At 36.4% G+C, this 18,242-nt stretch overlaps 1 protein-coding gene across 1 annotated transcript; it reads right to left on the bottom strand.

Moving 5' to 3' along the window:
- Positions 1-522: 522 nt before the first annotated feature.
- FAM98A (family with sequence similarity 98 member A) lies at positions 523-16,123 on the bottom strand. Its single transcript, XM_006197266.4, has 8 exons — positions 15,966-16,123; positions 12,940-13,088; positions 10,755-10,889; positions 6,977-7,161; positions 5,880-5,960; positions 5,211-5,327; positions 2,410-2,577; positions 523-2,321 (listed from the first exon to the last, which is right to left on the bottom strand). Exons 1-8 carry the CDS (start codon positions 16,016-16,018, stop codon positions 1,656-1,658), a joined length of 1,554 nt encoding a protein of 517 aa, XP_006197328.1. The 5' UTR covers positions 16,019-16,123; the 3' UTR covers positions 523-1,655.
- Positions 16,124-18,242: the final 2,119 nt, after the last annotated feature.

Genomic DNA, 18,242 nt, shown 5'->3' with positions numbered 1-18,242 from the left:
GGTAGCCTTTCAAAAATGGTTTTAGCAATCAAAAGAATGTGCTTATTTCAACAGCAAATAGAATATTTTTAATGGTAGGTCGTGAGTTGATTCTTTACTCTAAAAAGGCCAAATTAGTAGGAAAAGGAAATACTGTTTCCTTTTACAAACATATCTTTATATTTTCAATTCACTTCCTTTTAAGAAAAATGTCTCTCATTCTCAGGAAGAAGAGAGAAACAAATAAAACTGAACTAAAAGATCAGGGCCTAGTATACTGTGTAGCAATGGCTACACCCAGTGGCCAGAGATGCGTAGTGAAGCTTTCCAGCTATAAAGTTACAGCAAAAGGTAAATTCGGAAATAGCTATTTTTCAATTTACCTAAGGTTTTAGGGTGAGGGTTATCTTCCACTACAAATTGTTTCAAGGAAACACTTGAGAATCTTTGGGAAACAAAGGCCTTACTTAGTTCATAAGCCTGAAACAAGTGCCCAGCATAAGTCTTAAAAAAGTGGCTAAAAGAAAACTCAAACCAAAGAAAGAACATAGAGATACTTTATTGCTCACCTTTCACACAAAGCACACCTCCAGCCATTTTCTTTCACAGCTTGACAATATATACGTGTACAAAAACCCAGCAAGAAGCGTCATGTAGATTTCAGTAAAGGAGAGTGTCAAACATCAACTCAGCCAGGCTTTTGTTTTCTGCAGCAATAATAAAGGGCCTCCTGCTCTAAGCAAAAATCTGTCCTCTTACTTGGTAGTGCATTTCTTCCATTACAAAAAAGGTCTCCTGTCCAAAGCAAACTAACTTGTATTTGCTGAACCAGTGGTATTAACTCGTGCATAAAACAAATTTCAGTTTGCTGTTTCTTCTAGCAGATTTCAAGTAAAAAGAAGGTTGAAAGAGGAACTTGTTTTGAATGGATGCAGGTCAGTTTGAATTATTATACTTAACTAAATGCCTACATGTACTATAGGTTCATAACTTAGTTTGCTTTTATAATCTTTATGGATTTTGGCCACGTTCAAGGTTTTCAGAGTTGAGCATATGGTACAGTGTTCCATCGAAAGGATAAGGCTACTGAATGTGTTATCTGCAGAAGAGCTCATTTAATAGGAACTGACTTAAATGTTCTATCATGAAGCAAGTGTTGCATAACCTCTCTGAATAAAAAGCCAATCAGGGCAGAACTGTGCTTGGAAAACAGGCATTAGAATACTTTAAGGAAAACACATTAAAACGGATTGTTAATATGAGGAGGGTTTCCTAGTTGTAAGTCTAAAAAGGTCTAGGAGAATCCTCATTTTTCAAAACCTCATATTGAAAACATGAAAACTACTTATTCAAGTAATTTCTTCAAAAGAGTATGCATGTCCTGACTGTGGAATTAGTCTGCTGGTCATTTAAAGGCAATTTTAATTACCTTTCAAGAAATTCTTCATACAAAGGAGAGATACTGTATGTGTTTCTCAAATAAACAGCATTATGTAAGTCCATTAAAAAAAAAAAAAAAAGAACAGTATTGAATGAAGACCTACAAATGCTTACACCAAGCAGGAATCTGCCTGCCACCTGTGGTCTCACATTAATTCAAAATCAATGCTGGATTCAGGATTCTGAAACTAAATTTCTATTACTTGAGCTCTAGCAAAATGTAAGGTTCTGTAGCCTCAACTAGTATAATGTCTTCCCTGTCCAAATCCAGAATGATTATACTGATAACCCCCATGCTGGAAGTGCTGTTCAAACTGTCCCCCTTGGTGATAATTCTGGCTCCCTCTTCCTCCCCAACCTCCTCCCTGACCTGCACGACCCCCTCGGCCTCCACGACCACCTCTCCCTCCACGACCACTGCCTCGATCACTGTGGTGCCCACCATCTTGGTATCTATTGTCCTGCTGATATCCACCACCCTGGTATCCACTTCCAGTATATGTAGACGCTTGGAAACCACCACTATAACCACCACCTTGATAGCCACCACTGTGGCCACCATGATAGCCACCTGGCTGGAAACCCGCATCTCGATAACCACCATCTTGGTAGCCACCTCCTCCTCCACTCCCTCCATCCGTCCAGCCTCCTTGATGCTTATTTCCTCTTCCTCCCCCTCGGCCACCATGGTCATAGCCACCGCGTCCACCTCTCCCTCCTCCTTGTTCATGACCTCCTCGTCCTCCATATGAGGAATGTTCATAACCACCTCTCCCTCCTCCTCGGCCTCCTGCTTGCTGCTGGGGGCCATCTTGCCTTTTCTGCCATGGTGGCATCTCTGGGGGTGGAGGTTCAATTTCGTTGGGTCTACCTCCTCTGTCAGGCACTCTGCCCATCAATACCTATGGGATAAGAAAGACATTTTAAATTATTTTACTTTATAAACAAAAATAAATGTATCTGAAAGAAAATTAAAGGTACTCCAATCACCTTATTGATGGCACAGGCAGTCTTTTCTCTTATGGAGCCGCTGCTTGTCCTTAAAATCTTTGACAAGTCTTGTCTTGCGGCCAAAAGGTGTGCAACAGAAATAGTACTTTTGGGAGATAAGACTGAGCGTTTCGGCTGGTAAACCTTCGCTAATTTTTCTGTCTGACTCTGTCGAAAGAAAATGTTCAAAGAATGTCAATTTTCAAGATGACATAGAAACAGTAAGTTAAGGATTTCCAAAATGTCTGATGAGAATATCTACTAGGCTCCAGATGAGAGAAAAAGTTACATACTCACCACTGCTCCTATCTAGTCAATTATTATCTTAAGAGCACAGCTGTCAGACTTGCTGATACAGCTGTATGTTGGGAGTAGGGGAGGAGGATAGAGGGGCTTCCCTTTAGGACTGTGGGACTAAAAACATTCCCCGTACCATTGGTCTCAGATCAAACATCTTCATTTTATCTATTTAAATATAAGAAGTAAATCCATTTCAACAATTTTGCTTTTTAATTTTCCCACCTGCTTACTATGAGATTAAAAAAAAGTTACCTGTGACTAATTTGAACTACACTGTCAACATGATATTTTTGCAAAAATGACTCCCCACATAGTACTTTCCCCTGTTATAAATAATAAATAGGAAAAGAGTCTACTTTAACCATTTAGTAGAAGTAAATTTAACGCATTTTAAACGTAAGAGTACAAAAGATGAAAGAACAAAGGATATAAAGAAGTTCAGACAAGAGAAAATAAAGTTCTAAGAAATATAAAACAAGTTTTCCAGACAGGAATCAATAAATGCAAATTAAAGTAACCTAAATTTGGGGAAATGATTAACAAACTCTTAGGTACTAAATTTTAGAAGCAACAGTTATAACTACAATACCCAGGAGAATAGAAAGAACAAAAAATATTTGTTTTTAGTCTGTCAGTTATATGCAGGTACTCAAATACTGATGATAAATGTTTAAATTATATTATCTGAAAAAACAGGATGTAAAAAGGTACGTTTAAAATGATTGTATACATGGACAAAGTAAGAAAGATAATACTAAAAATGAAAATAAGTATTGTGGTTAAGACAATGGGATGATCAGTGACTTTTTATTTTTAAAAATCTTCTTTAATGATTAAAAGACTAAAGAGACTGCCATTTCATGACTTGTCTGAGGAATGTTTCCTGAATGTCTTATATTTCTTTTTCTTTTAGTCACTATTGTACCTACAATAAATGTTCAATGTTTGATGAATAGAAACAAAACATCAGAGAAAATAGTTTCATATATGTTTCAAATAAAACTGATTTAAAATGCAATTTCAAAGTGAGATGTAAGTACATAAATCTCCTTATATGAAACAAAGTTCATGTTGTGCATACTGAAGTAATTTCTATACAGTGATTTGAAATGAAGTTTCAAAGTGAGATATCACTATATAAATTCCATTAAATGAAACAAAAAATAAACTTGTGTAAGTTAAGTAATTTGTAGTCCTTCCTTATCAGCTCCAATATGTTAATCTATTTTGTAGAATCATTGTGTATTATAGTTCCAAAGGATCTTAAATATCACCTAGATTGAACATGAAATTTTAAAGATGTCAAAAATGAGGAGAGTAAACAGAAGCTCAGACATACTCATCAGGACCTCAGAAGTGAAGTCCATTAATGGCAATGTCAAGACCAGATCCACAGTGCTAATGCCTTGGGGTCAATGCACATCCATCAATCACTACATGCTTTTCTAGCTGAGAGGTGCAGATTACTGTTTTTGAAATATGTGTACTATGCCAAGAGTGAAACGATTGTTTTTTTTCAAAAACAATTTAAGAAAAGACTGCTATTTCCTCAACAACAGTCCAAAAAAAGAACAATTTACTCCTCATGTTACTGTGAGATCTTAGGCAAAGACTTCCATTTATCTGGGTCTCCATTTTTTTAGGTGCAAAATTTTTTAGGGAAGTTAAGACTGACCTCTAAGACTCCTTCCCAACAGTAAAATATTACAACTCAATAAATTATCTACTCGATCAATTAGCAGTCAAACAGGACTATGGTATGGTTTAAAGATTTTAGGTGAAACTAACATATTAGAAAGATAGTTGAACTATTTCTCAGTCAATTAACTAAAATTCTGAGGAAAATCTACTTTCAAAAAATGAAGTTACTATTAAAAGAATATCTAATGTTAACATATCTGGACCAACCTCCACATAAATTCAAGAATTAGTACCATTTCAGGGTTCCAAGAAAGTCAAATTAATCAATTGTGCCAATTAATCCCCACTTAGTGATAATATAGTAGATATTTAATAAGCACCTGTTGAAATGACTAAGCCTTTACCTGGATTATCTCATTTGAGCTGAAATAAAATGAAGTCTTACCAGATTCCTCAATTTTCTATAAATGGATCATAATATTTGGTCTTACTAAATCCAGTATTTCTAATATAATTATTTAATTAACAAATTAAACTGTTAGCTTAACGTATAGTAAACAAATAATTTAAAATTCATCATTTTTAGTAATTTTCAGATGCTCTCTCCTTTTCTCACATATGGGTACTTCCAGTAGGGCTTATAACATACAGCTTCATTGAAAAATATTTAAAAGCTGAAAAATGTTTTCATTAGCACTAAATGGCTGAAAGTATTGCCACTCAGTAACTCACTAAAGAAAAATTCCTACGTGTACCTCCAATGTATTTCTCTTACAGTCTCTACTGTACCTAAACTGTGCTAGGAAGTTTAAGGATCATGTCTATAAATACACTGCTCTTTTAGATTATTTAATGTGTACCTTAGCTCTGTCAGACCAGCCAAAAGACTGGACAGTGACATCCAAACGTTTTATTAGCAGCTTTCTCCGAACTTCATATTCATTGGCTACGGCTTGGTTAATTGCTTCTATCTTTTCCTGAAACAAAATAAAAAAGACCAGTTAGAATTTAAATCTGTTTGACCCCCCACTCCAAAAGGGCAGAAACTGTATCTGTTTCATTCATAACTGAATCCCCAGCACTTACCACAAAATAAATTAGGTTATTTAATAAATATAATAAAAAAGTGAAACGATAGGCATAACAACCTTGTCTTAAAACATAATAAAGAATATGTGTAAAGTACAAAACTCTCATTTAGCTTTCCCATAATTTACTGTGTAAAGCTCAGCCCAGTGAAGTTTTTGGCCTGAAGGCAACCCATTTGGCAATTAGAAACATGCATCATACTGAACTTCAATTTATTTTAATCAGCTGTGTGAAATATTTATAAATTATGAAATAAGTGTTTCCAATCTTACACAAATAAAATTATTCTGGATGAATCTTAAGATTTACAAATATGATTCTAAGGATGTCCACCTAGGAAACCACATATTAGAAAATATAAATTGAAAAGCACAAACATAAATATCCTGAGATAGGTAGATGGTTCCTTACAAAGTTTACTCAGGATGATCACTACTCACCCAGTGGGCCGGTCCCATTGGCTTCTTCAATAAAGGCTTTCCCACATGATTAGGTGGAACTTTTGCTAATGTTTCCTTTAACTGACACAAAAACATAAATGAATGAATAAACAAATCTAAAAGTAAAACACATCCTCCTCATCTTCCCAATTCCCATCATATCCTGCCATCAAAAGAAGATTCCTGACAGAGGCAAAGGTGGAGGATGTTTTGAAATGTACAGGACCCACATGATAAAGACACTCACTTGTCCCACTTCTCATGTGCCTATGAAGCATGAGTCCTTCACTGCACCTAGAACAGTGCCTGACAACAGTGGGCACTCAATGTGTATTTGCTGAATGAATGAATGAACACACAGAAAAATATGGACTATGGATACATTGCTGCTCCCCTGTAGAGTTCAGCCAAATTTGTGCATCATGACGTCCATCTACCCCGCAATGGGAATGTACCAATTCTTAAGAGTCCAGCAGATATGCATATAGAGAATAACTCTGGTATAACAAATATCATTCTCTTCTTTTCATTAATTTTTCATGAAAATTCCTTGTTCCTAATCAATTATGTAAAAAACCTTAATTGTTGATAACGTGTGGTATAAAAATAACTCTGACTTATTTTCACATACTAGATTATATTAGCAGTCAACATATTTAGTTTGCCAATTGAAACATGTAAGTGACTGGATTAAAATTACAAAACATTAACATCCTTTTCTGTCCAGTCAATGGGGAGAATAGTGGTAACATTTAATGATAAAGACTTTAAAATTAATTGCAACAAATTTCAATGATAAAATAATTTTTAAAAGGACTTAAGTCCTTATTGTTTTACATTATATCTAGCTTATTTCAGTTTATAAATCAAAATGTAGTTTCTTTTCTGAAAAAGAAACATGCTAAAATGTTAAAAAAAAAGTTAGTAAAAATACCAATTTCTCTTTAAGGTATCTAGGATTTAAAACCCCAAACTCAGAAACAACCACTTAATAATATGCACATTAGGTTCCCATTAAGAGAAAATAACTTGCTTTATTTCAAACAATTGTAGGACTATGCCTTTAATATACCACAATTTGGTACTAAAGGTCTTACTTTTTTTTCAATCCCGCTGAAGAATTGGAACATAGTTATATTGGCTGGAGGTTTGGACATTCCTAGAGCAATACATATGCCTTTCAACTCTTGAAAGACCTCACTACCGCCTCCTTCTTGAGCTTTTTTTGGAGGAGTATTCACACAGAGCATTCTGGCAGCTTCTAGTTCTGAGATGAGGTATGCTGAAGTAAACAAAATAAGATTTCAAAATGAGATACAGCTACAGTTAATAGTCATAAGTCTGGAGTCACAACTCTATAGGCCTAATGATATGTAACTTTTAAAGCTGCAAGAATGGATAAAAACAAGAAAGGAAAACCATTTTTACCTGCAAATGACATAATATATAAACTAGTTTTATAATTCAGTATTTAACCAATATATGTTTAAAGTTTGACTTAAAAGTGATTCTTTCCTAAAACCAAGGGATCAAAGTAGATCACATCTAAAAATCTGGATTCTTGCATTTCACTATTAAGGAGCCTCCAGAACAGGGGTTGGCATCTCTTAACAAATTTGCAAAAGGTAGCAGGTGGCAAATTTTCAGCAACAGTTAAAAAGGTTATTTATTTAATTTTTTACTTCTCACAACTCACACGTACCAGTGATATAACCATTTTGCCCTCTTACCTTCCAATACTTAGGTAGTCAGTTGAGGGCTGGAGTGAAAGAACATTTTTAAATAGTCAAAGCTTCACTTACAAGAGAAGGGGGAAGGTACTAAATTCTCAAACATTCCTTTTTCATGGTCTCCAGTAGACTAATGTCACCCACTGGCTGTTAACAGAAAAGGCTTTTCCATCTGTATTCTTCTCACTATTTCCTTTCCTCCTACATTCCTCATTCTCCCCTCCTCTAGGAGGGGGAAAAAAACCCCAAAAACTTTCTAATCATTTCTTGGCGGACTTCTTTCATATCAATAACATCCCCTTGTGTACTGATTTCAGCCAGGTATAACGAGGGCTGCAATCTGCTTCAGGTAATTCAGTTTAAGGTATAAATAGTCAATCTTATTCCTTTAACCTTCACAAGGACATTTTTATAAAAGATGTTTATAATCATTTGGATCTCAGGATTTCAGGTTACGTGACAACATGAAAAGTTTTTGACATTAGGAAGAGAATTTTGAAAAAAGACGTTTTCTGGGCTTTTAAGCCCTACTGTAAGTATAAAAGAACGATCAGCTTGAATATCTCACTTCCTACACCCAAGGTGTAATGTGAGAAGTACAGGGGTCATAATTTTAGCAGATCATTTCTAACAAGCTGCCAACTCCTATTCTAGAATAAACACAGCTAAGTTTCTGAAAAGGTCAGGTCATGCTAAATGGGTTTGACAAATCTTAATGTGTTCCATATAGCAAACTGTATGAGTTAAAGATCAAAACAGTAAAACTCCACTGTCATGAAAATAATCACTGTTTTTGCAAATAAGCTATTATTGGAACCCTGTCACACTCTGATTCATTTACATGTCATCTGTGGCTATTTACATGCTACAACAGCAGAGTTAAGTAGTTCTGACAGAGACCTTATGGCTTATGAAGCTGAAAATATTGACTATCTGCCCTTTAAGAAAAAGTTTCCCAACCCTTGTTCAAGAAAATCACATATTACATGATTTAATAAACTGGTCTCTAAATTTGGGACAACATAACTCAAACATTCACAGTATTAGTTCACCAATACAATCACCATCAAAAAACATTAACTGTAACTGATATATTCAAAGTACTAGGAAAGACACTGGAGATATAATATACAACAAACAAAAAAGATTATATCTACTGACAATCTAGTTAGGAATAAAAAATATATGCATTTAAAAAAAAACCTGACTTATTTTACCTAAGGGAAATAAACTGACAACCAGAAAGGCCAATGAACAGCCAAAACAGTTCTTACCCTGACACATGAGAGTTTTTCAGCCTCTATAGACTATTAGAGGATAGACTATTCTACTTCACTAAATATTCTAATGAGGTTAGTTTATTTTCCCCCTCAGAACAGAATGTATTAAAAGAGTCAAATCAGCTAAGGTAAGGGTGCTAGAAGTAAGTAAAATTATAGCATCAAGATGTGACAATTGATACTTGGAGAGATGAGACTTTCTATACAGAGCGAATAGAGAATGAGTACATGTACATAAAAACATACTAGCATGAGAGAGGATACAAACCGAGGGGACTATTTTAGAAAGAGGAAACAGCAGAAGCACAGATAAAGAGGAGGGAAGGCAGCAGGGTGTATGCATGTGTGAAGACCTCCAAGAGCCGAATAAGTTTAGTTGATTTAGTCATTTAGTTGAGGAGCAGAGTTGTATGTTCTTGAAGATTGTCTGAAGTGACAGCAAATTAAAATACAGTTTATAATTATGACCCTGAGTCCAAAATAATAATGTTCGGTGCAGTCTGCTTAAGAAACAGGAAAGAGCTAAAGGCATTTTATAAAGATTTATATTCCAAGTGGTTTTTATAAGCATCAGCACTAAAAAGACCAAACTCTGAGGTCTTTGGAAGAATTCACCATTCAGGGTCATTACTAAGCTTTCCACACAGCTGTTGTCTTCCTACATAAGATAACATATTCTAAGTGCCAAATATTAGGTATTGGTAAGGATAAGCAGTGCTACAAGGAAGATTCAGTGAGTATACTGCGGCTGAGTCAGTTACAGAAATTATACAATTTGAAGGATAATGAATACATGCGTAAGAATTATATGCAGCAATATCAACATCTAAAGCAAGAGCTAACATTATGTATCTATCCCCCCTCCCTTACCTCAGCCCCCACCCAGTAATAATCATTTGACAAAGGGGAAGAAAGTGATTTCAGAATAACCTAATTCCTAAGTATAATGGCTATGAACAACTTCTTTAACTGAACCTTCAAAATTGGTGTTCTATCATTTTTCAGAAGCCAGAGTTCAGCTGTAAAGACAAACATTTAAAAGATCCTCTGAATTGTGTTTGTCATAATAAGAACTATAATATTCAGTTAACCAAAACTTAATCTAAATGTATCTCAGAATACTACAAAAATTCTGAGTTTAAGACTACTGGTGGTGGTTATTGGAGAGCTGATCTAAGGCAGTAAAACTTTTGAGTCTACTTACTGTTTTTCAGGTTGAAGAGAGAAATAGTAGTTAGTATATTAAAAAAAATGGAAGGAAAGAACTTTTCATAAAAATTTACTTTTCAAATGATCATTAAGTACAGGAACAATCCAAACAGTATTCCAGAAATGTCTACATTGTAATCTGACATGTTTACATAACAAAACCAAAATCCCCAATTACCCAGCCACAAAGAAACAGGAACAAGACAAAATACTTTAAATAATTACATTTACCATTTACTGTGCCTAATGAATGATTACTGTCCTCAAATAAATTAACTTTTTAAAAAAACCTTCATTATTCCCACACTATCTTCCTAGTTTATTTTAAAATGTACTTCTGGTCTAGAACGCTAAGGTTTGATGACCACACACTTGGACAACCCTCCAGCACTACCTTTGGTCACGTTAGGTGAAACACAGCAGGCTGAGCACTACACTGAACTTAAATGGATAAAAGAGTAGCAATTACAAAACAACACTGCTACCAGTGCATGAACCTACCATTAGCTTCTAAGTTAGAAATTTAACAAAGTTTTCTTTAAATTGTCTTCTGAATTAATAAATCCATAATGAAGCAAAACAATAAAACCCATTTTATTAGTCGTGGAAAATATAAATAGAAGAGAGTAGCTACATTCTCGTAGCCATGAACTTACTGAGCAAAAGGAGGCAGTTCTTCTGAATCAGAAGGCGCTTGGTCACATCCCCAGATGTCAGTGAAAGATATGGACAGTTCATCTCCCCCAGTAGCCCACTCACCTCAAGCTGGAATTCTTCAGCTTCACTTGGACCTTTTAAGAATTAAAATAATTTTATTTAATATAAAAATTACTGTTTTCCCCATTAGCATAATACTTATATATAAATTGAAAATTTTCATAGGATTTTTCCTAACACAAGTTCCTTCCTCCTAATTCATCCTTTCTCACACCACTGCCAATTTTCTTTCAACAGTTTTCATTAGGTTGTTGCCTTATTTGAGAATCTTTAATGACTTCCTAATTTCTGCCTCATGTAATCTAACTTTTTTATGTCTGCCTTTAAAGATTCTTCACAGCCTCTCTGCTTTGTCCTTCACAATACAGTGTTAGGTAGTAGTTCCTACTACATGTTTGTAGTAATTCCCTTCAATCTCCACAAATATTCCCTCTACTTGTGCCAGGTTGGTCTCCTCACACTGTCCCAGAAATGCTCAGTCTCATTTCTACTTCCGTGCCTTCACTTAAGTTACTCCCTGTGATTCATATGCCCTCTACTCTCTCCCCATCTATCAAACCCTACCTATCCACCAAAGCCCAGTGGTCCTGCTCCTTGATGAAATCTTCCCCAAGTCCTGCTGCCCTCACTGATTTCCTTCCCCTGTGAACCACAAAACCACAAAGAGAAGTTTAATTACTGTACTAATCCCCAGTTGTCTCATTTGTGCCTAAAACTCTGTTGGATGACATTTGAAGATCACAAACATGATTTGTAGTTCTGATTCCTATAACATGTCACGTACAGAGTTCCTTTGGTGAACCAAGGAAAAGCAATGCTCTTTCTTCCTTACTATTTTGATGGTTCTCTATCCAATGTAACAGAGGGGTAAGATTTAATTAGCAAACTTGAGAGAGTCACTCGACTTGAGTTCATTTTCTCATTTATAAAATGGGAAGACTTGTATTACCAACGTTTTGCAAGCTGTGTCTGTGAATTCCAGGGTGTCAAAGAACTCCATTAGAGGCAGCTGGGGAGGAGAGACTTGTGGTGCTCAAAGTACTCCTTCTCAACTTCAACTAGAACCACATTTTCACCTGTTTTATATTGACTTCTATAAGATGTTACCATTCAAAAGGGCTCCAGATAATAAACAGTTACCATCTAGTATAGGTGTTTCCAAAGGCACCTACAATCTCTGAAATGTTAGGTCAAGAGGCAGTGTGAAGAGCACTGGCTCCCATACTTGACTGTTGGAGATTGAATCAGGGCTGTATCACTTACTGATTGTGACCTCAGGCAAAATACTTAACCTTTCCTTGTTTAATGTATATTAGTAATAAAAGCTACCTCCTAGGGTTGCCCTGAGGTTAACACAGGTAAAGTTCTTAGAACATGGCTAGTGTTCAGTAAGAGTACACTGCTGCTATTACTGTTACACTATGCTCTCCTTAATAAAGGTGGGTTAGCAGGTAGAAATTTTTCTTTGTCTTCTATTATGGGTTTACCTATGACAGGAGGGACCCAGGTGGTGGAGTGTCAGGTTCCGGGGTTTAGTATCTTTTGCAGCATCAAAACTAGTGCTAAAGCAGATTTAAAAAAAAAGGCAAATATAACACAGCTCTCAACACCATAAATCTGATGGTGCTGGATCTGGTTGTGATGTATCTAGTTATATATTCTTATAACACAGAAAGCTTCTTAATAAAGTATTCTTTCTCCCCACGCATAACAGAATTATAATGCATTTAGTTTAATGCTATATACACTTCTGGAATTTTGTAGTCCTAGGAGAAAAGTATCCCAATTTCTAGTTCTAGCCATGAATTTCAGATCTCACAATTTTTACAAAGAATGGAAAGTTCAGATATATTTGTCTCCTCCATTTTTTTTGTATCTCAGTAATAGGGTCTTTCTAACATCCACCACTTTTTCATAGTTGTACAACTATATTCTGGCTTTTCAACTTCGGAATCAACTTATCTCTAAAAAGCAGGGAAGGCAAAAAAGAATTTGGTTTCTTTACAAATTTTTTGTTTTACATTTACGAAGAACTTGAAATTTCAGCTGTAGTACTGATAATGTTCACTTGACAATACAAACTTTATTTTTATATTTTGCACCTAAAACTGAATGTTTACTTACTGTTAGTTGCTTGCACATTTTCCTCTAGTTTACAGAGCACTCTTAATTCAGACACCAACCAAGCACAGAGTTTGGTAAACTCAGGGGAATTGGCTCCAGCAGAGACTGCCTGAGACAGAGCGCCATCTTCTAACAATGGACCCTTGTAACTGGTGAGTAAGAAATTACACTTCAGAAAAATATAAAATCACATCTAATATACTACAGATACAATATATTTATGTATTATTTGTATAATTAAGCAATAGTTTAACAAAGATAAGTTACAATGGCCAATCTCTAAACCTGCAAATATAAATAAAATTTAGAACTATACTAAACCATTAAAAAATAAGCTAATCCCCCCAAAAAAGGAAAATAAGCTAATCCCTTCAAAATAAATGTGAATATTGAATAGAATCATATATACTATTAAATTATGTCAAACTCTGTACATTTACTGAGAGCTTTCATTGTACAAAGGCTTACTTCCTTACTTTAACTGAATTGAATGGTAAAACTAGACTTATAAAAGTGACAGCAATTATAGTTTACTACTTCAGAAATAAAACTCAGGCTATCTTTTCCAGAATTTTTTTCCAAAAATCAATTAGATTAGGTTTTTAATGACTTTCTTTAAAAGCAAAAACTTTACAATTATTTATTTATTTTCTTTTTCTGTATTTAATGACAGTAAAGATTAGTAAGACATACTAGTACCAGAGAAACGTCAAAATTAATTTAATAATTGCTGGCAGGTTGATGTTTGGGTGAACTGGTACAACTCAATGCCAATTCTTTGTGATTCAAGTGTAATTAAAAAAAATTATTAAACGTTCATAAAAGACAATCGTAATAACAAACTTCAATCTAGAATACAGCTAGAATTAAAAATTTTATCATTCTCAAAGTACTTTTAAAATAAATATTCTTCAGAAGGTTATTTTATCTTCTTATAATGAAACAGATTAAAAAACACTGTTACTAATCTTTTAAAAACACAATTATATGTTTATATATTGAATGGGATGGAAAAATCTTATACAAAAAATGAGATTATATATAGCCTGGCATCTGGATTCAAAACCACATATTATTAGACACTGGAATAAACAAACTAGGCTTAGAAATTTCTTCTTGTGTTACACATTTAAACCATATTATTTTATTCTACAAGTATTTACTGAATTCCTATGTGTCAGGTTAGAGATAAACAAAGGTCATTTATTTTTATTTCTCAGTAAATCCTTGAAATGTACATGTCAATCAATTAAGGCTAAACTTGAGTTATTGAATGCCACCAAACTAAGCAGTTACTAGTTAAACTTGAAAGTTTTCAGAAAATCTGTTGGTTGACATTACAACACATCTCAATTATTTATTTAATTAGAGTTATTATGGTAACAATGAATTTTATAGTACCAAAGGAAGAAAAACACAGCAAAAAGAGGGTAAAAGAATAACGGGAAGAAATGGCATCCATCACCAGTTGTTAAGGTTAAATCTCTACCCATGCAGAGTGACTACATTTAAATAAGGTTTACCTCCATCCTCTCATCCTACATCTCCTTCAACACTAATCTTCCAAGTGTCACTTCGAAGAAGCTTAGAAGTTGTTTGCTTTCCCAGTCCCCCCCCCTTCTTTTCCTTTCCCTGGTCCTCCTCAGTTCCTCTCACAGCATATTCTCAGTGTGAACTTCTCTTCCACTTCAATCCGTACCCTTAAGGGCTCAGACCAACACTGTCAACAGGTCAAGCGTTCCTCAAAAATGTTTACTGAATGAATGGTTTCATGGGTGAAATTTAGCAATTTAGTCTACGAGGTCCACCAAATAGACACCATCTTGCTGAAATGTGACTTTTATTTAGGCTCTAATCAAAGAAATAAGCCAACTAAAGTCTGGGATATTCATGAAAATTCAGAGCAAGTTCCAAAGAAAAGAACAATAATAATTAACGTTGACCAAAAAAAAAAAACATACATATATATATATATAAACTACCACTTCCCTTCCTAAAAAATTCTACCAGGACAAGTTACTTAAATGTAAGACTTTTGGGAACCCTCACAGTGTCCTTTCTCCTAAAAAAGAAAGGTTTATCCTAAAGGTGTCCATGCTACGGGAAAACATATGGGAAGGTTTTGATAGGGGACTTGTTATTGTATAATGTTACCTAAATCTGTATTTTTTTAAGCCTGTAGGCAAATATTTAATTATACAATTCGTTTCTGGAACCACATTTAGCCCAAGAAATTCTAAGTTCTCAAGTTTTAATAGAGTACACTGATCTGGGTGACCCAGTGAGATAAGAAGTCCTACTTCCAGCTTGTAGATACTGATGAATGGCTGGGTAACTATCAGGAAGAGAGACAAACTGCACAACAAATAAGCAGGGACTTGGTGGGTTAAGATGTCCCTAAAGGTAAGGGGCTAATAGTGGTTCAATGAAGAACAGTGTTAGAGTCAAGGGAAACTTTCAAGGTTCCCATGAAGAGGGTGACAGGTTAGGTGCACCAGTGAGCTGGCTGGCGGAATAGATGCAGCGTACAGACATGTGGCTTAGGGAAGCCTGGATGCATGCAGACATGACTGGGCAAAGATTTTTTCAGAGAAGTGGGGTGGGGTAGGAGTAGGGGCTCAACACAGGAGCAGGAAGTTTGGATGGCAAGTGGGAAAACAGAGAATCAACTCTGGCAACCTCCAGAGTGAGAGGGTAGGGCAGAAGGATGGGAGCAAGGAGAGAAGCTCGGGGAGGGGGGTGGCGAGAACCAGAGCCCAGACAATGACACGCATGACTGACAAACGCTGCGAGTAACTCGGCTGTAGGGAGCACAGGGCAGGCCTAGGGGCCTCGCAGGTGGAGGGGCCCGACCCGGCAGGGCAGGCAGTGGACGTGGCATTGGGGTCCCAGAGCCACAGGGAGGCGACAGCCAGGAGCCACGGGGTGCGGCGTGGAGAGGCAGGTGTCTCCCACTGAGGCGAAGGAGGAGTTCCCGAGGGGCCAGCAGTGTGGGATTTAGGAGACCCGTGCCCTGGCGGTCTTACCCTAGATCTTCCAACGACTCCAAGATGTCAGTCTCCATGAGGTCACACTCCATGCTACTGTGGTATTCAAATTTCCGAGTCGTCAGGCTCCCCTCTTCGCCGGCAACGCGTACACTCACGCATGCGCCGCCTCCCCGGAACTTCCAAATCGACAGCTGGCGCCTCAGCCCCTGCACTGCGCATGTTCCGAGCGTGCGCAAGACCCTTGGTCCCGCCTGCCGCCCCGCCCCGGCCGGCCTAAAGGATAGCGAGCGACACCGTTTGCACATGCGTATTATTGAATAGTGAAGCCGGCGGCCCCAAGAAGGGCAGGAGGACTGGCTGCGTGGCAGCTGGGCGTGGGGACCAGGCGAGGCTGAGAAAGCTCTAACTTCTCCTAATTGGATGTACGCATGTGCGAATCCTGGGGCGAGGCGGGCGGGGGAGGAGCTTGGGGAGGGAGTGCCTCAAGACTTGGGGTGGCTATTGGCTGTGAAACGGAGTCTCTGGATCCCAGGCAGTCAGCCGAGTGGGTGTCTGCAGGCTGCCGGTGCGTTTTAACCTTTGCTATGGGTCATGGAGAAAGGGAAAATTCCTACCTCGGATCTAATTCCTTAGGACAGACGTAGATCGGCCAAGTGCCGAGAATGGCAGATAACATGCCTTTGGATTTCCCTGTGATTTCAGTGGCTGTATTTCAGGGTTAGGGAGGAGTCAACTTTCCCTTGACAGGGATGTCTTCAGAAAGTTGTTTCATTCCCTCCTCTGCATTCTTTACCTGACTTTTTAAGCCCTTCCAAGACACTAAGCATCTTATTTTAAGTTGGAGGGGTAAGAGGAGGTTTTCACTCCATAGCAACATCAAATAGAGTATATTTAAATCTATGCAGTTTAAAGAGCAAATAAACTTTTTTGTTGTACTGTTATTGCTTTGGCCTTAATTGGCTGGGTGTGACATTTGGTTCTCTTTGGGTTGTGGGTTCTTGGCAGTAGCTTGTTGGATCTGTGCTTAGAAACTGTTGAAAAGTGAGAAAAATTGTTTTCAAAGTGATGGCATGTTTAGAAAATTATATTTAACTAAATTGGCATAATGTTGAATTGTGCAAGCATTTAATTAAATAGTTCATATTGGTACCTGTAGATTTTATTTTAAAGTTCTCAAGAGTTTTCACATCTAATGGATTAATGCTACCTATCTTTAATAGTACCTTTTAAAGTTCCTTATTTTACACTATCTGGAGAAGGTATTAACATTTATTATATACCTTGTGTGTGCTTGGTATGGTATTACTTCCTTGATCTGTATTATTTTATGCAATCATAAGGCTGTGTAAGTATTACTCCCATTTTGCAGTTGAGGACCCTGAAGCTGGTTGGCTTAATGGTCTGTCAGAAATGGTAAGACCAATAAGGACCTGGATTTTGAGAATGAGATATCTTTAAATCCATATTTCTTTTTATTTGACTATTCAAATAAGGATTTGTAAATAGGATGTGAGAAGATAGGAGGATTTAGCTAGCTGAATTTGTTTACACTTGTATATATTATACATAATAACCTTACAATAAAAATGGAATAATTATTCTCATAGGGTTTTTGAAGGTGCCAAAGAATAATTCATAATGCAAAACCAATTTGGGGAAAAAAGTTTCATATTTTACTCACTTTTCAATGTAAGTTATAACCCATATTATTAGTGTATGAACAAGTGATGACTCCCCTAAATTTATTATCTCTATCCAATGCAAATCATTAGATTAAATGGAGGTAGCCAACACAAAGGTTTTTAAGTTATTATTTTAAATAATTCTATAGTGTTGTGCTTAGCATGTACAAGGTCCTGGGTTCAATTCCCAATAACTCCATCAAAAGAAGTTCTATAATGGATTCTGCTGCAATAAAAACAATGCTTTTAAAAGTAAATATTGCTGCAGAGCTACAGTAATCAAAAGTGTGGTATTGGCACAAAAACAGATATATGGACCAATGGAACAGAATAGAGCCCCAAAATAAACCCACACGCCAATGGTCAATTAATCTTTTACAAAGGAGGCAAGACTATACAATGGGGAAAACACTCTCTTCAGCAAGTAGTGTTCAGAATACTGGACAGCCAGATGTAAATCAGTGAAGTTAGAATACTCCCTCACACCATACACAAAAATAAACTCAAAATGGCTTAAAGAATAAACATAAGACAAGAATAAACCTCCTAGAAGAAAACATAGGCAAAACGGTTTCTGACATAAATCTTAGCAATGTTCTCCTAGGGCAGTCTACCCAGGTAATAAAAGCAA

The sequence above is a fragment of the Vicugna pacos genome, chromosome 15 (genome assembly GCF_048564905.1).
Source record: "Vicugna pacos chromosome 15, VicPac4, whole genome shotgun sequence".
In the NCBI taxonomy this organism is placed as follows: Eukaryota; Metazoa; Chordata; class Mammalia; order Artiodactyla; family Camelidae; genus Vicugna; species Vicugna pacos.
Note: the sequence above shows the minus strand (reverse complement) of the source record. Positions and strands in the feature narration are given on the sequence as shown.